This window comes from Pristis pectinata, chromosome 35 (assembly GCF_009764475.1).
Source record: "Pristis pectinata isolate sPriPec2 chromosome 35, sPriPec2.1.pri, whole genome shotgun sequence".
Classification (NCBI taxonomy): domain Eukaryota; kingdom Metazoa; phylum Chordata; class Chondrichthyes; order Rhinopristiformes; family Pristidae; genus Pristis; species Pristis pectinata.
This window is the reverse complement of record NC_067439.1, coordinates 11,773,110-11,798,304: the sequence shown is the minus strand read 5'-3', so window position 1 is coordinate 11,798,304 and position 25,195 is coordinate 11,773,110. Positions and strand designations below refer to the sequence as shown.

At 39.2% G+C, this 25,195-nt stretch overlaps 1 protein-coding gene across 1 annotated transcript in view; it reads left to right on the top strand.

Annotated features, from left to right (window-relative positions):
• zc3h4 (zinc finger CCCH-type containing 4) overlaps positions 1 to 19,685 on the top strand; it is a 37,812-nt gene extending 18,127 nt beyond the window's left edge. The window contains 16 exon segments of the mRNA XM_052044062.1: positions 1,929 to 2,245; positions 3,487 to 3,497; positions 3,846 to 4,405; positions 6,706 to 6,819; positions 9,043 to 9,156; positions 12,613 to 12,720; positions 13,167 to 13,501; positions 15,204 to 15,547; positions 17,347 to 17,589; positions 18,460 to 18,593; positions 18,626 to 18,646; positions 18,648 to 18,931; positions 18,933 to 19,173; positions 19,175 to 19,357; positions 19,359 to 19,487; positions 19,489 to 19,685. Coding sequence (XP_051900022.1) covers positions 1,929 to 2,245; positions 3,487 to 3,497; positions 3,846 to 4,405; positions 6,706 to 6,819; positions 9,043 to 9,156; positions 12,613 to 12,720; positions 13,167 to 13,501; positions 15,204 to 15,547; positions 17,347 to 17,589; positions 18,460 to 18,593; positions 18,626 to 18,646; positions 18,648 to 18,931; positions 18,933 to 19,173; positions 19,175 to 19,357; positions 19,359 to 19,487; positions 19,489 to 19,575 — 3,225 coding nt within the window. The 3' untranslated portion in view covers positions 19,576 to 19,685.
• The last annotated feature ends 5,510 nt before the right edge of the window (positions 19,686 to 25,195 follow it).

The window sequence follows — 25,195 nt, the reverse complement described above, 5'->3', positions numbered from 1 at the left end:
AATGGCAGAGAAAGATGCAGGACTAGACAACAATCTGTGTTTCATAAGTAGTTCCATCTCTAGTGATGTTACAATGCAGGCATTTAGCCAAATGTGGAGGAATTATGTCCTATTCACAAAAAGCAGGGCAAATCAATTAAGTGAATTATCGCCTAATCAGTCTACCCTCAATCATCAGAAAAGTGATAGAAGCTGTCATTGACAGTGCTATCAAACAGCATTTACCCACCAATAACGTAATTGTTGATGCCCAGTTTGGGTTTTACCAGGACCATTCATAGCCTTGGTCCAAATATGGACCAAAAAGCTGAATTTGAGGGATGAGGTGAGAACGATTGTCTCTGAAATCAAAGTAACGTTTAATAGAATGTGGCATGAAGGCACCTTGAATAAACTGGGTATGAAAGAGAAAACAGTTCAGTGATTGAAGTCATAGCTTGTATAAAGGGATGTGGTTGTGATTGTCAGAGGTCATTCATCTCAGTCCCAGTCTGTAGGAGTTCTTCAGCACAGTGTTCCAGAGACAACCTTCAAGTGCTTTATCACAACTCCTCAGCAAATGAAGCAGCCTATGCCTGCGTGCAGTGAAAGCTACACAGCATTGAGGCATGAGATAATAAGTTATAAGTAACATTTGCAGCACAACAAGTGCCAGGCAATGATTATCTCCAGCAAGAGGAAGTTGAAGTATGTACGCTTGACATTCAATGGCATTACCATTACTGAGTCTCCCACCATCAATATTCAGGGGATCACCACTGACCAGAAATTCAGCTGGACCAGCTGCATAAATACTGTGGCTGCAAGAACAAGTCAGAGGCTGGGGTATCCTGCAGCAAGTGATCTATTTCTGACACTCTGAGGCTTTTCCGCCATATACAAGGCACAAGCCAGTGGAATGCTCATCATTTGCTTGGATGAATGCAGTGCCAACAATTTGTGAAACTCCATCCAAGACAAGGCAGCCCCCTTGATTGATACCCCATCAACCACCCTAAACATTCATTCCCTCCACCACTGATTTGCAGTGGCAGCAATTTTTACATTTACAAAATGCACTGAAGTTACTCTTCCCAGGCTAATCCAGCAACACTCCACAAACCTGCAACTTCTACCACCGTAAAGGACAATGGGCAGCAGACACATGGGAACATCTGCCCCTGCAGGTTCTGCACTGTGGCACACCATCCTGATTTAGAAATACATCGGGATCCTTCATCGCTGGGTCTAAATCCTGCAGCTCCCTGTCCAGTAGCACTCTTGGAATACTTTCAGTGGGAATACCACAGTGGTTAAAGAAGGTGGCTCACTGCTGCATTCTCAGTAGCAGTTAAGAATGGGTAATAAACGATGTCCTTTTCAACCAAGCTCACATCCTGAAAATGAAAGGAAGAAAAACTATTTATGGATGCCAGATAGCCTCTAGACCATAGAAGAGTACAGATTGAGTAGAATTGCAAGCAGAAAGCAAAACATAGCATCACTGTGAAACAAATCTGAAGAACCATTGTGAAGATGCATCCTATTTGTAGGAGTATTAAAAGTCAAAATTGAAAAAGAAGCATCCCACATTTTCGTAGTGTGCAGGATGGAAGCATCGAATTTGCCTACAAACATTTTGCTTCAGTCTAATGTTATAAATATATAGGTTGTGCACAAGAATGCTTAATCTCTTACCAATGTTAACTTAATTGCTGTTGAGAAATGGTCCTATACCTTCAATACTGATCTGAGTTAAGCAGGGTCAAGTTATTTTTTCTCTGGGTATTGGTGTCAATCTATGTACTCCCACTGTGGGGCTGGATGCTAACATACCAACCCATTGTGCACCTGTTAGGTGATTTTTTAATGCTTTGATAATCGAATATTTTTACAGATTTTGCTTCAGTCCTTCAATTAATTATTTGTCTTTTGTTTACTCAACCCAGCCACCTTATCCCCCATCTTCAGGGACTCCTATGTCAAAGAAGACGTATATGAAACCAGAAAAGATGAACTACAATATGTATGAGGAGTATGAAGATGATCAATATATTGATTATGAGGGGGTAGAGGAGGAGGAAGTACCAGATGAGGAAGAAGAAGAATATGATGATTTTGCCAAAGAATTAAGCCAGTATAGGAAAGCAAAAGAGGCTTCTCAGCAACAACAACAACACCAACAGCAGCAGCAGCAGCAACAACAACACCAACACCAGCAGCAAAACCCATGTGCCTATGGGACACCGGGGACGTGGAACATCAGGTATATCTGATAGGAAGTTGAACTTCAGTGTTTTTTCCCTTTTTGTCCACTTTTTTCTATCTGCTCCTATGGAATTGACGTTTTGGAATATCTTATTATCAATCAATGAGATCATTCTTGATTAATCAATTAATTCTGAATCCTCCAAGAAATCCATTTCTATCAGGAGTAAGTTCATGATGATAAGCAATGTAAAGACTAGCCATTTGTTTCCACTTCTCCTTGGCTCAGGAATGCTGAGATGGTTGTGACATACCCGTGGTTTTAATCCTGTCTCTCTCTAACCTTCTGCAGCTCAGCAATCCTCAAGATTTCTGTGTCCTTCTAGTTAGAGTTCATCCTTTACCTTGATTTGGATATTTGCTAATTTTTTTTGGAAATTCTGCAATGAAACCTTTTGTGTTTCTTTTCCTTTGAGAACTTTCTTTAAAACCTACATCACTTGCTGTATAGATGTTTATGTGGCCCTCTATCACATATCTTTTGGATAATTCACTAAGATACAGGTGCTATATGAACACTAGCTACCGTTCATTGCAACTTCAACAACAAATAATTGCCTGGATTTTGCTGGGTTTCACTGGCAATTCTTCTCAGGGTTTATTCACAGCATTTACTCTTGTAATTACTTGCAAGTTTCATGATACCTATGTGAATAAGTAAGCTATGATCTTGCTGGCTGAGCTTTGCTGGCAGTTTTCCAAATGAACTCAGCGACTTGGAGTCCTATTGTACAGTAGGAGCCCACTGCAATTCATATATGCTGGTGAATCCACTGTTGGATTCTGTGCCAGTTTGGACAGAATTTGCAAGCCCATTCACTTGTATCGTTGTTTGAACGAAATGTAACAATAAGGTAAGTTACTTATTTCTGTTTGATTTAATGTTTTTATTGAAAAGTGATGTTCAGAAACATTGAAGAAACTTACAGTTTTGATCGACAACAAAGCTAGAGGTGTGGCTTTGTCATTGTTAAATGTTTCTGGAGGAGTTTCATGGATGGGTTTCTCTGACCTGCCCACATGTATTGATCGAGGCCCATGCAACCAGTCGGGGCCTCACCCAGAAAGACTGACTTTGTGAATCCAGGTCGGGTAAGTTCAGGACAAGAGGAACGAAGCTGTGAATGTGAGCAGTGGGCCACACCCTGCAAAACCTGGGCCAGATAATTTAGCTGAAGCCAGGGATCAAATTGGATCTCCCCACTCCATATTGTACTGTGTGGTGCTTCCGCTTCCTAGGGTTGTTGAGGGTAATTGCTGAAAGGTTGGATTTTATTTTTCTTAGTTCAATAATGTTAATAGTGTAAGTTCAATCATATTGCTGGATTTATTAACGCCTATATAGATACAGCATTACAAAATAGAACTATCTATTTCCATCATTGGAATTCTCATTAGAGAGTTATAGATAAAGATTATATATTATTTTCTAGACTTTATTTGACTTCTCTGTCCATTTGGTGATTTATTTGTATCTATCCATTTGTGATTTATTTGTAATTCATTCTGCTAAATGCATTTGAATGCATAGCTATTCTGATCTCTCATTGTCTATTCTAATCATCAATTTATTTTGTCTCTTTGCTTTTAAACTGCAGGTCCTGGTAGAGGTGGTGGTAGAGGTCGTGGTATCCGAGGCAGAGGAGGCCGAGGAAGGGCCAGGGGACGGGGTGGAAGAGGAGGCAGAGGGGGAGCTCATGGCCAAATGCACGGTCAGAGCCATGGGGCAGGGCATGGACCTCCAGAACATGGACCTTCAGAGCATGGACCTGGGTCTGCACATGGGCCACCAGGGCACGGAGCAGGACCAGGACATGGGCCCCCGGGCCATGGACATGGACAACCAGGCCATGGACCCCCAGGCCACGGACCCCCTTCAGGTCATGGGCCCCCTCCAGGCCATGGATCTGGGCCAGGTCACGGCCCCTCTCCAGGTCATAGTTCTGGGCCAGGGCAAGGGCCTCCAGGTCATGGTCAGGGGTCAGGACATGGACCTGGTCCAGGTCATGGGCCACCAGGCCATGGGCCTGGACCAGGATATGGCCCTCCTTGTCATGGACCTGGGCCATTACACGGACCACCAGGCCATGGAATACCAGGACACATGATGGACCCTGCCGATGATTGTGACCATGACCTTTACGATGAAGATATGCCGGTAAGAGACACAACGTATTACATTCTTTTTCTGGGTATTAAAATAAGTTCAAGGTGTCTTTTGTAAGATAAGGAGATATGTAGTAGAATCTGGAGGGTAGTTGATAGGATTGTTGTGAGGATAGAATGGGATGCTTGTAGGATTGGTGTAAATACGTGGTCAACGGTTGGTGTGGACTCGGTGGGTCAGAGACCGTTTATGTGCTCTGTGACTCTAAGTATTTGTCCCCAAAGAGCTGAATGCTATTAAAGAGTTGGATGAGTAAATATTGCTAATACCAAAATATATTCTTTAAAGACAAAGAAGAACATAGGAGAAAGATTGCACATAAAATATCCTTGGTTTAAAGTAGGTTTGCCATTTGCTTTTCGGTTGCTTTCATGATCTTGTACTTCCCAAAGTGTTTTTCATTCAGTAAAGTGTAATCAACTTTCAGAAATCCAGCAGCAGTTCATCTACCAACTCTGCCACCCACCTCCCCCAACCTCACTGGCAAACTCATCATTGTCCTCTCTGGTTGCTGCTGCAAGCGGTTCTCTCCGCTGTTGCCCCAGGATGTACTGTGGTGTCCTGGTTGGACCCTTGGGGTAGGCACCATCCTAGGTGGAATATATTTAATCACAGCCGCTGAATCATTCCCAAAAGACTAATCTCTTTAAGTCATATCATGGTAGAGAAATTATTGGAGAAGATTTTTAGGGATATGATTTACTCACATCCAGAAATGTATGGACTTATTAGGGATAGTCAACATGGCTGTGTGCAGGGGAGGTCAAGTCTTGTAAATTTGTATTTTTTTGAGGAGGTGACGAAGATGATTGATAGGGGTAGGGCAGTGGATGTTTTTTCAGGTGGACTTAAGTAAAACATTTGACAAGGTACCTCATGGGAGGCTAATGCAGAAGATTAAGGCATATGAGATCCACAGAGACTTGGTAAATTGGATTCAAGATTGGCTTGGCCATAGCAGATAGGGGATGGTGGTGGAGGGGTGTTATTCTAACTGGAGGTCGGTGACCAATGGTGTTCTGCTGGGATCAGTGCTGGCAACTCTTTAATTTGTGATGTATATGAGCTGTTCAGTAAGTTTGCAGACGACACAAAAGATTGACAGAGTTGTGGATAGTGAGGGAGGGTTGTCAAAGGATACAGTAGGACTTGGATCAGTTGAAAATATGGGTGGAGAAATAGCAGGGAGAGTTTAATCTGGGGTGTTGCATTTTGGAAGATGAAATAAAAGAGGAAAGTATACAATAAGTGGCAGAACCCTTATGAACATTGATGTACACAGGGATCTTGGAGTTCATAGCTCCCTGAATGTGGCAACATAAGTAAATAGCCTGGTAAAGAAAGCATACAGCATGTTTGCCTTAATCAGTGAGGGCATTGAGCATAAAAGTTGGCAAGTCACGTTGCAGCTATATAAAACTTTGGTTAGGCCACATTTGGAGTATTGTGTGCAGTTCTAGTTGCTGCATTACCGGAAGGATGTGGAAGCTTCGGAGAGAGGGCGCAGAAGAGGTTCGCCAGGATGTTGCCTGAATTGAGAGCATTAGGAATAAGGACAGGTTGGACAAACTTGGATTGTTTCTTCTGGAGTGTCAGTGAATGAGGGGTGACCTGATATAAACATATACATTTATATATAAATAAGTAAATGTAGCCAATTTGAGCTCAAAAGCAAAGTGGTAATAAGCCCATCATCTGTTCTAATTTTGCTCATTAAGTATTGGCTAGGACATCAGGGAGAGTTCCCTGACTTTCTTCAAAATTGCCCCATAGAATTTCTTCCATCCTTCAGAAAAGTGTGACCAGGACCTCAATTAAAAATCTGCTAAAATGTGGCACTTCCAAGCAGTGCAGAGTTTCCTCACCACAACACTGAAGTGACAGCTTGGATTTTTGTGTTCAGGCCTCTGGTGTGGAATTTGAACTCTCAAACCTTCTCTCTCATTGTTATCATCTGAGCTATGGCTGACACATATAGCACAATAGTGAATTTGTATCTATATATGCTGAGTTTCAAATTCCACCAAGCATTTCCCATAGACTGAGCATGAGATGTTAACTCATCAAAAGAATTCACTCCTCCCTTCCGAACTTCTGTAATTACTTGTCCAGTGTAACTCATTTTGAACTGCATTTTTATGACTTTTTTTAGTAATTTTTGTAGTTCATTAAAATTGCATACTGTGTACTGCATGTGCATATTTAATTTTGAAATAAACGTGCTATTTAAGGCTTTTGAACATGATTAACTCCTTTACTCCATCACAGAGTTGTTTTTTCTGTTTTGCTAGAATCTTGATGATGGAATGCGTATGCGGAACACGCATGATCATGGGCATCAGCCAAGTGGAGAGAAGAAAGGAAAAGTACTTTGCAAGTTCTTTGTGGAGGGTAGATGTTCAAAGGTGAGAAATGGAACGTTGGTCTTGCTAAGGCTGAGTAACTGGCAATTAGAGTAACAATTAGATTCCTATGACATTCTGTTTTGGTTGATGACATTTAATTATTGCTCTATTAGAAATTAGACAGAGTAAATGTTTGCTTTTTAAGGAAGTGGTTGGATTCATTTTATTAATTTGCATTCATTTTCTTAAAAACAATTCATTATTTTAACTGCTTCACCTAGACAAGATAGATTAGGGTTTTTTTTTGCAAAACATATTCTTGCTTTGTACCATTCCTCAGTTGGCTGAGACTGCAGGTTATTAATTTCTATGGTGCTGGTTTGCTGTTACTAGTTATTAGGACATGCACCTGACTTGCTCTCTAATACTTCCTCCTGTTATTGACCACTAATATCCAGATGTGTTAAAATCTAGTATTGTTCATGTAACCAATATTGAATGCAAATCCAATCCTTACATTTACCTCGTGTCACTACTTGACCATATTTGACGATGCACTGTTTCTACCTTTTTTGTTCGGTATATTTTCTGTTTAATATTCTGCTCCAGTTTCTACCACATCTTTACTGAAGGCAGGGGTTCATGAGAACCTTAGGGGCTCATGATAACCTTAGGGGCAGGATCCCAAAGCCTGCCCCTCCATTCAATATGATTATGGCTGATCTGCCCCAGGCCTTTTTCCTCTTCTGTACCAATTATTTGGACCTTCTATTCCCTGATCTTTAAATGGTTCATTGAAAATGCAAGATGATGGTTTATCTTGCAATACAGTGCCATGATTGTTCCCACCCAAGCAGTTATTCATCTTTTGAGAAACTAGGCAATGAGGTTCATAGCAAAGTCACACCCAGGTCCTCGTCTGCATTTACACAGAAGTTATGCTTATACAGTGATTGGAAGATGAATATCCCCATTGAACTCCAGGGATACATGTCCAAATTACAGTATTTTTATTTTATCGATAGCTCAGTTAATTCAAAATAGAGCAGAAAATGGAATATGAAATTACTTTTATTTTGAAACTATAAAGTAAAGTAAGATTAAGTATGGAAATATTGACAAAAAGATTCACACACAGACATCAAATATTAGTTGTAATTATATTTGCTCCCAACAAATGCAGCATGAATTCCATTGTTTATAGTTCACTTACACTTCAATTGGCTGTTTCCATTTCAAACAGTAGTTCTTCCATTTTTTGGATGCTTGTTCAAGTGTATTAAATTTATGTTCAGTTAGTCCAATTATAAAGGTTCGGGTTTCACATATATTTGAGCATGAACAGGATCTGATGCTAGTCCATATGTGAATGTGACTTATAACACTCAGGAAGTTTTAAATGAGAAAGTTGCATTTAAAATGCAAATAATAAATGTCTCCATTTCTTCTGAATTATTCAACAACCACTCCAAAATCCTCATTTCACACCTCAGGGATATAAGACCACAATGGTTTAAACTTTTCAATTCTAACCTATAGCAACCACAACAAAACCCAGAAAACGTACTTAGATGTTTCAATTTTTATATTTGCACTGACAAAATAATGTCAAATCTGCATTTGCTTCAAAAATATGGTTTTCCAGACTCTGATAATGTACACAGTTTGGACCAATCACAATTGTTTGTGAATACGGAATAGAATTTGCTAATCATAACAGGACTTGGGTAACTCTGGAAATAAAACTTGGAATAGTGAAAATGCAAGTGGCACTGGATGACCCTGAATGTGCAGTGTTATTCTGTCATCATGTAAACCAAGAGTTGATATATTAGCCTAAAGTGTCTTTTCATAACAGAAAATAGCTTGTATTGCCAACAATGATGATGACTGGAAAAACTTCCCTAAACTGAACAAAAAATAAAAATTGAATAGTTCAAGCTATCGATACTACATGCAAACTTGTTCTAAAATTTCAAGCACAGTGGTGAGTAGCTTTGCCTGCCTTTATTGGTTGTGCAGTGGGGATTGAAATTCACCTGCGCAAATCTTTTCTTTTACTGCAAATTCTGGAATTTCATTTACAGACAGTTTACTTCATCTTTTCATCTGATTTTTCTTTAAAACTATCTCAACAGTGATGGATTTTCATGTTCTTTTCTCTATTGATGTTCTCAGTTGATATATTCATGGTAAACATTTTCTACATTGGGATTTTTTTTTAATGAATTCGATACATTTGAAAATGGTGAAGCAATATTCACTGTTTACCTCTTTCTGCAGGGGGATCAGTGCAATTTCAGTCATGATTTGGGACCACCAAGAAAGCGAGAGCTCTGCAGATTTTACTACAATGGATTTTGCGCTAAAGCAGAAAATTGTTTGTACATGCACAATATCCTTTACCAGTGCTGAACTTGACAGTATGATTCATTCCTGTTCTTATTCAAGCTGAAGTCATGCTGTTGAGAAGGATGATCCTCATTTTATGATCTTGACAGCTAAAAACACTTTGGTGCAGTGTCAAGTCAAATTTAAGAATTACTTTGATAGTAATTCTTGCACACTTGATAAATTGATGTGAAAGTTTTAAAAATGTTTGAATATCTTATCAGGAGATCCAGAATTTACATTCCACGGACAGAGTTTATGCACATTTTAATCTCAGAAATCTAACATTTTGCCTCCACTTTCTAAAAGCTATTACAGGAAGATTTCTTCTTCCAAGTGTTCATTGCACTTTTTTTCTCAAGTAAGCACAAAAATTGCAGTACATTAAAATGAAACTCTTTTTACTGGATTTTAACACTCAACAGTATGCAAAAGTATCACACGTGTAGTGGGAGGCTGCTCACTCTATTCTAAATCCAAAGTAGTCTTAAATAATCAACTTTTGGCCTGTACAATCTTATCCTTGATCAGGTTAATGATATTATTTATAGCGATACTAGTATTTGGCTTTATACAACTCTAATCCAAACAGAACTTTGAAATTTTGTTTACAACCTGTAAATGAAGCATTTAATTCTGAAAACTGGTCTTATCAGTCAGGGCATTGAGTGTCTAAGTTGGAATATTAGGTTGCAGTTGTACAAGATGTTGGTGAGGCTTCATTTAATATTGTGTTCTGTTTTGGTCACCCTGCAATAGGAAAGATGTCATTAAGCTGGAAAGGTTGCAGAGGAGATTTACGAATATGTTGCTGGGACTCGAGGTTGAGCAGGTTGAGACTGTTTTCATTGGAGCATAGGAGATTGAGGGGTGATCTTATAGAGGTGTATAAAATCCTAAGGGGCATAAATAGGGCCAATATGCACACTCTTTGGGAAATCAAGAACTAGAGGGCATAGGTTTAAGGTGGGGGGGGGGGGGAGGTGGAATTTAATAGGAACTAAGGGACAATTTTTTCATGCAAAGGGTGTTCAGTATATGGAATGAGCTGCCAGAGGAAGTGGTTTAGGCAGGTACATTGACAACATTTAAAAGTTAATAGGACAGGTACATGGATAGGAAAGGTTTAGAGGGGTATGGGCCAAATGCAGACAAATGAGACTAGCTTAGTTGGGCATCTTGGTCAGCATGGGCCAGTTGGGCCGAAGGGCCCATTTCTGTGCTGTATGATTCTATAACTATTTTGTCTCATTGTTCAGACCCTGCTTCTCGTGTGTTAATTAAGTGATGTTTATCCTAATTAACCAGGTTATTGTTGTCACTGCTCTTTTTCTAGCTTCAACTCCCAATCCTGTGAGCTCTCAACTTCCTTCTGTATCTGCTGTCTGTATGTTGGTACCATATTTTTATCCTTTTCTGAGTTTGAATTATATATCTCAATATGGCATCTTATAAAGTTCTAAACTGACTCTGTTCATTATCCTATTTTGTCCTCCCATGCCTGATATTCTTATGAACACCACAGGCAGATCTAAAGCTTAGAGCTCACCTGTCCAAAGATAAGTTATCGCGTTTCTATTTGGATATATCTCCTTATTGTGACAAATGCAATAATGGAGAGGCTTCTTAATCCATATGTTTTGGTCATGTCCGAGTTTGGAAAAATTCTTGGTGTACTTCAAACTTTTTCTATACTTAAAATAAGTTTTTAAGCCAAATCCTTTAACTGCATTATTCGGGATTGTTGGAGAAAAGGATATAATTTTGGAGACTTCCGACTTACTCATATTGGCCTTCATTTCTCTTATAGCCAGGAGGGCTGTATTGCTTAAATGGAAGGAACTATTCCTCCTACTCATGCTCAATGGTTTAACGGGATGGGCATCTCATATCTAAATTTAGAGGAAGATCTGTTGCTGTATTTCTGGATCTATTCTGGACTTTCAAATATTATGGGGACCTTTTTTGAACTACTTTCAAAGCCACTGATTTGGTGCTTAATGTACAGATATTGGCCAATACTACTATGTCTTTAGGATGCTACTAAACAGCTTTGGTTTTGGTAGTGGGGTTAGAATTTTTTAATAATAAAATTATTCCAACTTATCAATATCAATTGATATCTTTTTTGTTTATCAATATGAAGCATTGTGATTTTTAGTGTGATTCAATATAATCTATTTTGTAACTTTTTTTTCCCTTTGTTTCATGCATTTTGTACTTCTTATTTGAAATTAATAAAAATATTGAAAAAGAAGAAAACATTGTTGAACCAACACTAATGAACCCCTCAATTTAACAGTTCTTCAATTTATGACATCATCATTCCTGGTCTTTCTTTGGCAACCCTCTCAGAGTTACCATTCTGCAAACTTTCTCCTCCAGACATTCACGAATGCTAGTGGACTGTTGCATAATCATCGCCACTTTCCACAAAAGCCAGGTTGCAAACAATAACAGACAATTGTCTGGGAAATGAATGCCTGTCTTGATATTTATAAACCAGTGTCGTTTTGAGTGCAGCATTACCATTGCAGCATTTAATGCACTCTCCATTACATGTTTCAGTGCTCCTGTTATTGTAAAGGGTATAATCTGACTGACTGTTATGGTCATGTTGACAGATCTACCTGTGTAAATAAGTATCAGATATACAAGAAATCACATTACTAATGTCTCACCATTTGCTTAAGGAAAAGAACCAGTATATCTTTTGTTTGTTACTTTCAGGGATCTGTGAACACGCTCTCCAAGTTCTCTTTGTTCCTCTCTGATTCTCAGTATACAGCTATCTATTTACTCTTGAACATACGAAACATGTTTCCACTGGACTTTCCAATCAAGCCTGAAATTTTTGTTAGGTTCTTGAACCTGCTGCATAAAAGAGAGCTTTTTTTGTCCTGTTTGACTATTCTTGTGCTTCTCTAAAATTTGTGCTAACCCCCTGCAGGTGGATACAACTGTATCTGCAAAGCTTTCTCTTAACCTGCAGAGTTTAATTTAGAGCCAGGATATATAAATTCAGGTTATAATAACTGCAGAACAAAAACACTTTACATTTCTCAACAAAGAGAAAAAAATCATTAATTGGTTCATTATTTCCTTATTCCCTTCAATATTTGGCTCGTCAAGTCTGTGCTGGCTCTCAGAGAAGTCCCATTCCCCCACTTATTCTCTTTCAACCAACCACCTACACTACCAGTAATTTACAGTTGCCAATTAACCTAACAATCAGCATGTCTTTGGCATGTGAGAGGAAACCCATGCAGTCACAGGGAGAATGTGTAGACTCCACACAGACAGCTTCACAGGTCAGAATGGAACCCAGGTTACTGGGACTGTGAAGCAGCTGCACTACTTTCAGCACCTCTATGGAGTATTTGGTAAAATTTTGGTTTAACAGTGTGTTGGAAAATTCTGCTGTTTTTTCATTAATATTATCATCCTTAACATTTCTTACATGAATTTCCTTGTAAGTTCTTTCATACGACAGGCAATTGTTACCAGGGAGATGATTGCAAGTTTTCCCATAGGCTTCTAACTGATGAAACCAGGGAGCTGCTGGATAAGGTAAAGGAAATCCAAGATTTTGTATTCCAGTTTTCTCTTGTCATTCTGGGATACAGTTCCATTGCAGCCTCTGTGCATCTTGCTTAAGTGATCATTTTGGTCATAGACCTTGTCTGTAGATTATATTGTTGGGTGGTGCTTGCTAAGGTGGGAGTCTGGAAACACACTCAAGCACTATTGTATACTCTTCCAAGAGTATACAATAAAAGCACATTAAAACAGGTGATCACTGAATAGAAGTATTTTTATAATGGTTGATGATCAAGAAAGCATTGCCTGAAATAGTGGATTCGTATGAATTGCAAAAGTGAACTAAATAATTACTTGGAGTTAGAAAAGTTAAAAGGCGAGGGAAGGGAGCCATAAGCTGAATGGATTTTTTTTTAAAGTCCTGTGCTCTTTCATCGTATAATTCTTTGAACTGGTAATTACATCTTTCCAAACAGATGTTAGCCAGTGAGGCAGAAGCTGGTGCAGAAGACGAAAAGGAAGTGGAAGAACTAAAGAAACAAGGAATCACGCCCTTACCGAAACCCCCACCCGGAGTTGGGTTGTTACCGACACCACCTCGACCTCCCATGCCACCTCCTTCAAATATTCCCAATGCTCCTCGACCTCCGATGATGGGACCACTGCCCCCAGGCCCTCCGCCACCTGGTCCCCCACCTCCAGGCCCCCCACCTCCTGGACCTCCATGTTTACCAGGTCAAAAGAAGATCCCCTCACTCTTTGAGATTGTTGTTCAGCCCACTCCACACCTCGCTCATAAAATGGGAATGAAGTAAGCACAATGATAATTTTTTTATTTTGAATTGTTTTTAAAGTTACACTCAGTTTTTTTTTGAATGATAATCTTTTTAAAACAAATGATTATCAACTATTTTGTGTGATAGGATTGTTCATAATTGTGTCACCTATAACATTATGTTTCTATTTATATAATTAAGTGGTCGGGAAAATGCTGGAGTTTTTTTTTCTAAAGGATGTGGTAACAGGGCACTTAAGGAAATGTATCAATGGAATTAAACAAAGTCAGCATGGAATTATGAAAAGGAAATTGTGTTTGACAAACTTACTGGACGCTTTGAGGATGTGTCTGGTAGACCAGCAAAGGGGAGAACCAATGGATGTAATACTATGGATTTTCAAAAGACTTTTGATAAGGTCTGACATGAGAGGTTAGTGTGCAAGATTAAAGCACGTGAAATTGGGAGTACTATACTGGCAGGGATTGAAAATTGGTGGACAGACAGGAAACAGAGTGGGAATAAATGGGCCTTGTTCGGTATAGCAGGTGTGGGATATCACAGGGGTCAGTGTTTGAGCTCCAGCTATTCAAAATAGATGGCAGATGCAGGATCATGTGGATAAATGTGAAGTTAACCACATTGGTAGGAAAAGCAGAATGGCAATTATCTAAATGGCAATGGATTAGGAAATGTTGATATAGAAAGGGATATGAGTGTCCTTGTACACCAGTCACCTGCAGGTACAAGTTGTTAAGAAGGCAAATAATATTGTTTGCTTTTATTACAAGAAGATTTGATTGCAGGAGACAGGATGCTTTTGTGAGAACAATATGGAGTACTGTGTGACGTTTTGCTGTCCTTACCTAAGATAGTATATACTAGCCATAGACCAAGTGCAACAACTGATTGGCTCTTGGGATGGCGGACTGTTATATGAAGAGAGATTAGGTCAACAAAGCCCATATTCACCAGAGTTTAGAAGAATGTGAGGAGATCGAAATGTATAAAATTGTGACAGGTCTTGACAGGCTGGATGCATAGAGGATTTTTCCCCTGGTTGAAGGGTCTAGGACCAGGGGTCATAGACTCAGGCTATGGAGGAAGATATGTAGAACTGGGATGAGGAAAAATCTCTTCACTTAGAGGGTGATGTACCTGTGGATTTTTTTTTTATCCCATAAGGCTCTCAAAGCCAAGTTGCTCAATATATTTCAAAAAGAGGTTGACAGATAAATGAGCCCAAAAGGCGTCAAAGAGCACGGGCATATGGTATTAAGACAGAAACACTAGCCATTATCATGCAGAATGGCAGACCCAGCTCGAACGACTAAATAGCCTGCCGCTGGTATTATGTTTTCTAATCCTCTGGTCAAAAGTACCTCAGCTACAATTAGACAACTGGTTGTTCCTAAGGAGATCAAAGACTGTGGCTGAAGTGTTGGGTTGAGCTCAATCAAAAAAGACAGGCTGCAGGCTTGTTGGAGACCTCAGTGACCATTTGCTTGTGTTTTTTTAGGATGGTGCAATTTATAGGTCATTTGTTGACAGCATCATGCGAAATTGTATAAATTTTATTAAATACTATAGGTTTATGTCAAATTTTATCATTTAAACAAAAATAAACTTGATGTAGCATTGTCAGAGTTGCCTTCTACATAAAAGTATACACTTTGTGAGAGTAGTTTGAAAACCAAGCATGTGTTTGAGAATAAAATCGATTGTTCTTTTTCCAAGTAGGCCACGGTTCCCGCCACCACCTCCTAGGTTCTCAGGACCTCCGGGACCTCCTGGGCCACCAGGGCCTCCCATAGGTCCAGGACCTGTGCCTGGTATGGGACCAGGACCAGGTCCCATGCCAGGCCCTATGCCTGGACCCATGCCAGGCCCTGGCCCAGAAGAGATCCCAGGAGGGCCTGGAATGAATCCAGGACCACAAGTAGGACCAGGCCCTCCAGTACCACCATTCATGCAAGGAGATCCAGGAATGATGCCACCTATTCCTTCTGCACCCAATTTCTATGACAACTACTATCAACAGCAGGGAATGTCGATGGATCCTGGTCCAGATGGAGAAGAAGGTAAAACACAAGTAATGTGTGTAACTTGCTCGTTCGCCAGCACACACTGCACTGAATTTTAGCAACTGTCCTTTTCCATAAGCATTTAAAATGGAAGTTTCCAAATCAAACATTTTCAAACATTAAATAAGAATCTTAAAATTAGAAATTTATCACAGGCTATCAATCAGTTCAGAGCACATCATTCTGTCTTCAGCAGAAGTAATATCTGTCCATTCAAGAAGCTAACAAAGATTTAACAAAATAAAATAAATGTGATGAAGGCTCCTTCAAACATTTTCAAGTAGCCTAACAGGTAAATTTCACAAAAATATTAAATATGTATAGTCTTTGGGTGACTGGTATGATGAGGAAGGTGAGGATTAGTGGTTTCCTTCTTGTTGAAATCAAGCACTCAAATATGGGCTTCTGTAAAGTGTTATCCATTCCGCACCATCGATGTGTGTTGTGTTTAGTTTTAGAGGAGCATCCATCCTTCTTGGACCAGTGGCGTCTTCCCTTGCACAATGAGCCCTTTTTTCATCCTTGAGTGAGATAATTTCCAGTTTGTATAAAATTAGTAATGTGCTGTGATCCTGACCATCAGCAACTATGTTCAGTTTGTACAATTGCATCTCTGGAATATGATAATGGTTGGAAGGGACTGTTTGTTTTAAAAGGAAGTTGACAATCACTCTTGGCTAGAGTCAAATCCTGCAAGCAAGAAAACAGTAAATCTGCACAAATTAGTTAGCAGCCAGGTAGCTTAACATAAACTAATACACTGAATCTTAGACAGACCATCATAAGAGGTAGACCATCTTAGTAATTGGTTATCGGTCTTACTGGGAGCATGGTGAATTCTTGGCGAAATGCAGCAAGATTGAATCTCCAATCCCTGGCATCATAGGAGATTCAACAAAAGAAAGAATAGAAATGTAGTAGTTACAAGGAGTTTAATAGTTAGGACATAGAAGAATATTTCCATAACCACAGACATGATTCCCAGTTGCTTTGCTGGTGTAAACTGTATCACTGAGCAGGCAATATTGAACAGGACATTGCATGAGGGATTATAGTCCATATTGGAACCAGTAGAATAGTTAGGAAGTATTGGTATTGGTTTATTATTGTCACTTGTACAGTGAAAAACTTGTCTTGCATACTGATCGTACAGATCAATTCATTACACAGTGCAGTTACGTTGAGTTAGTACAGAGTGCATTGATGTAGTACAGGTAAAAACAATAACAGTACAGAGTAAAGTGTAGTCGTTCCTGGAGGTCAGAAGATCGCCAGCCCTGTAAGAAGATTTAAAAGAACATTAGTAATAGTTAATGACATAAAGTTTAAATTTAAAAGTGTAGGGCGATTATAGTAAGGGTAATGAGTAGATCTGTAGAGAGCAGCTTGCAACAAGTCGCCACGCTCAGGCAGTCTTTCAGGGAAAAAATGATTTTTAAAAAGAGCGTCAGGATTACTTTCAGTGCTACATGATACTAAGTATAGAAACAGAAAGATAGCACCTTTTGGAAGAGTTTTGGATTTTTGGAGCTTTAGTTTAATTGTTCCTGTGAAATAGGATGACAAACCCAACCGTGACCTGAAGTACTATGAAACAAGCTGAGAGAAAGATCTCAACTGTGTCTCCTTATACAGTGATAATTCTCATACATCTCACCAAATTCAGCCTAAAAGTTTCTTCAAAATAAAAAAATGTTTAGTTTTGCAGAAACTTATCTGTTGAATTTGATGAATGTGTGAGAACAATCACAGGAGTAAACTTCTTACCTCACTGCCGTTTCTTATTTGTGTGCCAGGGGATAATGAAGAGGTGGAGGAAGGAGATGACCAGCAGGTTTTGCTGCAACAGATTGATGAACTGGAGGCTGAGGAGAAGGAAGGCGCCTCGTCTGGTCAAAGGACAACTGCAAACATCCCTGACTTCCTACCTGCAGCCCAACGGGCACTATTCCTGCGCATTCAGCAAAAGCAACAGGAGGAGGAGGAGAAGGCAAAGAGGAGAGCAGACAGCAGTCAGCGAGAAAAGGAAAATGAGGAGGGCAAGTATCGCTCTTTATTGTGAGGTTTGTGAAACAAGTATCTTTATTCAATATCCCATCGTAAGCCAGAATTAAAGAGCAAGTAAGCAAATTTTATCCCATTCATCTTAAGTTTGTGTGGGTTGATGTCTGCATTATTTGAAAGTTTATTCTAAATACCCAAGTTATGCAATGCAAACTGGACCTACTGTTTTCAAGCCCATGTTTATTTTGTTAGTCAAATGATTCTAAGTAATTAATTGAACTCAAATTTATACCCACTTAAAGACCACAGACACTTTCAAAGTATTGATTATTTATGTTGGGCTATAAGATGTAACCAGTCTCAGTTCGAATGTGTACAATATGTATTGCACCACTCTCCCCAGTTCAGGGCACCAGTGACACTATTACGTTTATGTTTTCAAGACAGTCATGAAGGAGAGAAGGATACTTCTTCATTAACCTTTTTCCTCTTCACCATTACAATATCCAACCATTTGTTAGAACAGCAGCGTTTGATTTTAAAGTCAGACTCCTACAGTTAGTACTGTATGAATGAAGATCTTCCTGTTGTCAGTCTACATCTACTTTTCTCCAGCTTGAACTCTGGCCTCTTGAAATAATTCCTTGATTTAACAAAGTAGCTTATACTTTTTCTTTAACATCTGTTTTCTGATATATCTCTTACAAAGAACTCTTATTAATTTCTAGCTGTTTCACAACTGCATGATAGTTATACTGGGTGCAGAAATGTAGAGAAAATGGATATTAGAAGTGTGTAAAGAGCAGTAAATGAGAAGTCTGCGCACTTTTCTTAATTTAAGTGCGGTTATCATGCCGCAAGTTAAAATAAGCTTGCAGTGTAATCGGCTGCTGTCTGTTTTATAGGTGATGGCGATAACTGGGATTCGAGTGATGAAGAGGAAGGTGGAAGTAGTATGAGCTACATATTAAAAAACACTCCGTCAGCAATCTGCAAGGAAGCCTCAAGGCACAAGGCTCATGGATGTCACATAACAAGAATGGTAACAGCCAGAATGCTGCTGATCCACGTCTGCAGAAGGAGAGGCCTGTCAAATGCAAATCGACCCGTAGACCCACGGATTTCAAGGGACCCCAGGCTGTCTCGAAGCACAGAGATCACATTGGGAAGTTCTGGGTCAGATACAGCTGCTGCAGAAAGCAGAACTATTACTGCACCTAAGATGGATGCTGCCCTTCAAACTCTCCCCAGCAGTACAAAATCTCAGACGGTTATTAATGAGGAGGAGGAGGAGAGGATTCTGAGGGAAAAGACAGTGGTCATTCCTCTTGATCCACTGCCAGGTTCTTCACTCCGAGATCCAGATCTCAGCTTAAACAATTAGCCACATTAAAATGGACATCTCTCTTGGAAAGCCTCATTTTGCTAAAAGTGTCTTGTGGAGCCCAGAGGATTTGATCCCACTACCCATCCCAAAGCCAGATCCAGTTGCCATCTCTGTGCCCTTCCCAGCATTGGACCCCCGATTGAACCGTAGTCCGCAAGCAGGGCCTTCAGATCCCCGGCAGCGCAATACTGACCCAAGCAGCAGTGGAGCCCTCGCAGCCAGCACCAACTTCTGCCCTGCCAGATTTGGGTTTGCTATCTAGAATACTGAAGAGCGTTGATGTTTCAGCAACCAAGGTGACTGGGCAGAATGACAAGCCTTCTGATCCCAGGATGCGAAAGGTTCCTGCTGATCCTAGCTGCAGAGGTCCAGTGGTGGACTCCAAACCTCCAACTCCCAATCAGGAAAAGCCCCCAGAGCATATTGAAATCCCCAGCTGGACCTGCTTTGAAGGATCTGGGTGGTGGTCTGGCACCATATGATCCCAGGTTGGTTACTGCTGGTGGGCAGAACAGAGAGGAGGAGGGTGGAGGACAGAGCACCATGGCTGAGTGGCATCAGTTTGTATGATCCAAGAACTCCAAGCAACCAGAGTGGAAATGTTAGAAGTACCGAGCCTTCCAGTGAAGGGTAACAGTCAGCTTAAAGGGTTGGATGTCCCAAAAGGTGTAATCAGACAAAAAGAACCCTTGTTTGTCAGGAAATCAGCATTGGATCACTGAAAATGGAGAAATCAAGTTCAGAAACTCCACAGACAGATATATAGTTACAACAACCCAGGCCAAAGCCACGCACTCCTGCTGCTCCCACACCAGAGACCGGTCAGACAGGGGTACACTAGCCTCCCAGTGTCGTCTCTGTTTGGACTGATTCACCCGCAGTTCTCTGAGGTGAAACAGGCCAGTAAATCTGGCTCAGGCAGCCCTTTTGGTGGAACAGTCCCCTTGAGGAGAGTGAGCAAGATGCAACCTCGTTGAAGGATGTTTTAAAGGGTTTGATCCCACTGCGTCACCCTTTTGTCAGTAAAAGACACATGCTGCATTAACCTTGTATATTTAACCTCACAGCAGGGGCTGGACGCAGTGTTGGGCAACATTTTATCATATTCTTTAACTTTGTAATTTAATACAGTAATAAATGTGAATATGCTTAGAAACCAGGTGATCAAAATCACCGAACTGAACTTAAAGTCAGCTTAGACCATTATCTGAATCAATGTGATTCCAACAGTTATTGGTTATTATGCATTCTTTCTAAACAACCAGTTGGTCTGTCTGATGAAATTGGCACGAGCAGAGAGCTTGTCTGTGACAAGATGGCAGAGTTCCTACTGATGCTGGAAAAATTCAAAAAGGCAAGAATTTTCTTTTTGGCAGGACGCAGCCTTTTTGAAAATGTACATATTAGTTATATTGTAGAAGTGTGTAATTGATCTTGAAAGTGGATGTAATATGATACAAGTTGAATGATGTGTTTGTGCAGTGACCTTATAATGCATTAACTAAGTGTCTTGTTCTGTGGATTCCTGAATTTACTCTTTCCCATGCGATATTCAGGTGGAGAGGGCTGAGGCTGGTTAGGGCAATCTATAACTTCTACATTACCAGACATCCCCATTATGAGCAAAAGGCCATTAACACGTCACATGTAAGGCTCTAAAAACTTCCTAGATTTAACCAAAAAAACTAGAAATGTTGAATGTTGTGAACATGTATTTTAAAAATACACACATTTGTACATACACCACACTTTTGACAGACTGAGGGCCGAGGAATCTTTTCATCTTAAAAATGTTTTTAAAAAAAAAGCGCCTCCTGGTACCTGCTCTCTGGAAACTACTATGAACAAGCCATTGTTTTTTTTTTGCATTCCTAGAACATGTCCAACCTGGACATGTATGTCTTCCAACTTACCATGGTTTTCTTAGCTCAAGAATTCCACTATCCATGATGTAGTCCCAATTACCTTTATATTGAAACATTTCTTCTGTGGAGAAATCGTACACAAGGTGCTGTTTTGTTTACTTTTGTTTTAATATCCTTTTCTGGTAAATGTGTACAAAAAGCAAAGAAAAAGTCAAGCTTTCATAGGTTTAGGTCTGTTTGTACCTGCAGCTTTGGCACTAAAGAATCAGAGACTGATGGATTAGTGTAGAGTAATCTGTTTGATGAAAATAAAATTATTTTTTTTCTGTTATAAAGCTGCCACATTTCCTGAAATTCAGGTTGGATGCACAGTGACAAGTTCATCTTTTTTATATAGTCTTTGTATATTTGTAGGGATTGCTGCTTAAGTTAAAATTTTAACATGATTTTTTCCATTAACACAGAACTAACTTCAGTGAAAGAGATCAAATATTTTTGTACTTATTATCTGCAAGGTGCTTGTGTATATGGGTGGAAAGGATACTGGTGAGCAGTGCAGTAAACTTAATGCTGTGATTACTGGTTATATGCCTGTAAACTTCCAAAGTTACCAATCAAATCTCAGTATAAACAGAGCTACCCAGGTAAATCTCAAAAAAATGAATTCCATGTTGCTCTGAGTAACCCAGAGTAAAATTTGTTACCAGCAAGTGCTGCTGAGTTGTTGACAGCTCAGCAATGTAATGATGGCGAAGTCAGAGACCTCGTAAATGATCTATTATTGTCATAAAGGAGTAATAATTAATGTTTTGATTAAGATGTCACTGGGATGCTAATGTGTTCAGTGATGGCATTAGGAGTTGGCATCACAGGGTTTGCTTGTTGATCATGTGACAGTGAGGCATAGCAGCAGTGTTACATATGGTGAAGATCAGTGTGTGGTCGAGGAGAGATGAAACATTGCAGTCTGAAGTCAATGGAGGAACGAAATATGAGTGGGGCCAAAGGGAGTGCATAGTGGTTTTGTGTTGGAATCCTGTTAGGTTTATCGTAGGTTGATGCAATGGATTTATTTCTGATACAATGATTTTAACGAGCATGTTAGCCAAGTGAGAGCAGCGAGTTGGTGAGGTTTACTTCAGAATGATGTTGTTTAGAAAAGATGGAGCTCTAAATTTCACAAGATAGCAATGATCTTACATAGTTTAGGCAAATATATTTTTATTATATATATAATATATACAGCATATAACCCTGGGGTGTACTCCTTTAATCAATATTTATTAAACAAAGTTTCAATGCTAATAAAAACACAAATGCTAAAAATACTCAGCAGATCTGGCAGCATCTGTGAAGAAAATTTGAATCTTCTTTCATCTAAGGACTTAACTCAGCACTGAATGTGGAATGCTAGCAACAGTTTGCTAGTGTTACACAATGACACAGTGTATTCTGTATTAACTGTTCACAATACTTATAATAACCATGACTTTGAACGTTTAATAATATAATATAATATAATCTTGAGGTTCAGAAAGTGTTATGAAATGTTGACGCACCGATACCTTTAGAACCTGTTGATCAGCTTCTATGACCTTTAATCTACTTCCAAGGTACTTGTTCTATGTTAACTTTTCATAGATTTTGTCCTTTTTAATGAGGTGTATCTATAGCTTTACATGCAAATTGCTAACAAACTATAAATTATTTCCTTTCCTCCATTTCATAAAGCACGCAAGATGTTTGAGATCAACGATTACCTTAACATCAGAGCATTGTAACCAGCAGGTTATTATATACAGGTAACAATCTTAGGCTGGGGTTTGTTAGCTTTCTTTTAAACTCCATTTTATTAATTTTAAAGCGTTCTCTTTTAAAATGTATCTTTCTCAAGAGAAAATTGACTAAGAAAATGTGGTTGATAAGTTTTTGAATCCTATCCTTTGCAGGTCTAAGAAAAGTACAGTCACCTTGTTTATGCCAATTATTGAAGTGGGAAGCAAGGTGAAGCCTCTTTTTGTCACAAGATAATTGTTCTATCTTCTGACCATATCAGGAGTTTTTAGATTTTGAGGTCTTTAGCTACCAGAAGTAAACACCCCTTTATGTGAGCTGTATTAACTCCATAAGAGTCGTAGGAATGACGGTTGAGATGGACATTGTGTAGATTAAATTTAAAATTTACATTATATTTTGGTCATTGTGTAGATCTTATTGCCCTTTGTCTACTTTTACCAACCTGCTCAGAAGTCTGGGATCAATTCAGATCCAATGAAATATGATTGATCTGTTAATACACATGCAATGTCATGAAAAATTCAACTGAAGCTGAGCAACACTTCAAATTTTGGGTTGGCTATAACCAAAGTGACTTCTTTCACCAAGTCTGTGACTTCTGAAACCCCAGGGTGTAGTTTGCTCCAGGTAATAGCTAATCGGGCAAAATAAGTTTACATCATTCATGCTCTATTGTGCTAGAATGTTGGAGTGGGGATAATTGGGGCTTCTTTTCTCATTTCACTGAGCCAAGGCAGATTTCACACATGTATTAATATTGGATAATATGACAGAATGTACATTTTGTGATTCGACCCATGGTTCTGCATTGTTGCTTGTTGTGATGACTGATTGTCAAAGGCGGGAGGTTAAATTCAAACATGCAAACCTAAAAGTTAGGGGTAATCTAAATGAAAGTTATTCTTTGCGCAGATATAGTATCACTTCAAATGAATTTTGAATGAACAATCTGGATTAATTTTAGTGGCCAAACATGTAACCTGTGTTTTCCATGCACGTGTGTAGGTATGGGGGTGGGAGGGAAATAGATGGTAAAACTGTTGATGCTGCAAATGCATTTTAAAGAATTTATTCTTTAATTGGCATTATTTAATAGGTGTGAGATTGGGAAGGAATGAATGTGTCACCATAATCCTGTTTTGTCTGAAATTTCATAATATTTCAGCTGAGTAGTTAACACCTTCAACCAATGCAAGTGGGCTTGTGAATGTAATGTTTTAAAATATTATTACAGTATATTTTACAAGATTATAATACTTGAAACACACTTTGTTACTATGTCATTATTCATTTAACAGTGGGTGCTTGCCAGTTTTTGTATATCAAACTGGACGTGATGGATTTAAACAAACAGAAGTGTGCAGTTGGGTGCATTAAAGTATTATGGCATGTCATTTCCGAATTGAATTAGAAAACATTTGCATAGATCCAAGTTCTTCCTCTGATGTGGATTGCAGTGGTCCTGATTTGAATTGATTAGATCTTCCCTGCACATGCTGGATTCTTTATTGTGGATCAATTGTTAATTGAATTCAAGTAATGTATACTGGATTTCAATGATTTGACTAAGGTATGTACAGAATTAGTCAGGCACATTTTTTTCTTTGGCCAAACACACAATATCTGCACTAATTTGAAGACCGAGTTGTTCAAACACAAAGTGACACATGACAATGGCAGCTCAATCTCCACAGACAAGATGTACTATATACAGCTGAGTGTTGCCTCATGCTGAGTCCAGCTTCTTCACACAGGTACCACAAAACTATTTTCCTTGTATGTGTAAAAAGAAAAAAGTCTTTGTATTTAATTGTCATTGAAATGAATGTATTAATTAAACTTTTTTTTAAAGAAAAGGTATTTGGAGGGAGGAGCATGCAGAAGAACAGTATAAGTGTGTTACTGTGCACCCTTAAGCATCAAAATCACAATGTCTTTTGTGATAGGTAGATTGTAATGTCATGTATTCTTTCCATCAGCTTTTTAACTAACAGCTAATAAAAAGTAAAGTATTGCTATTTTATTCTTGGTGACGGGTGCATGCTCTTGGTCTCTTTGAGGTAGGAATTAGCTGCAGAGCAGGTAGGTCATGATTACATCTTCGACTGCTAGCAAGCGTGTGGATTTTTGGGCTTTGGACAAAGGCAGGATTGGGTCCTGTCATGGTACTTTCCATGGTCAGGTAGCTTCCTGATACAGAATTTGCAAGCTCACAAGTAAAAGATTGACACTTCAGGAAAATACTGCATCCCAGTATCTTCATGAGACACACATTAATCAGTAAATAGGCTGAGAAGATGGGCCGTAGGAATCTATAGTTCACTTCTCTAAATCATCGACAGCTGACAGGAGGATGGAAGTGCATAGTGCAGTGGATAAGGATTTCTTTCAGCCTTGCTGATGGGATATTCCCTTTCAGGAAATAGCAACGTGTGATGAAATCAGCCATCTAGGTCAGTTTGGCACAAATTAATCTCGCTTAGGGAGCAAAGGATGGAGATGCTGAAGAATATGATATAGGGCATACCCAGACTCCAAAAATGAAGTGAAAAGTATTACATGCTCAACTGGGAGTGCTTAATAATGAAAATG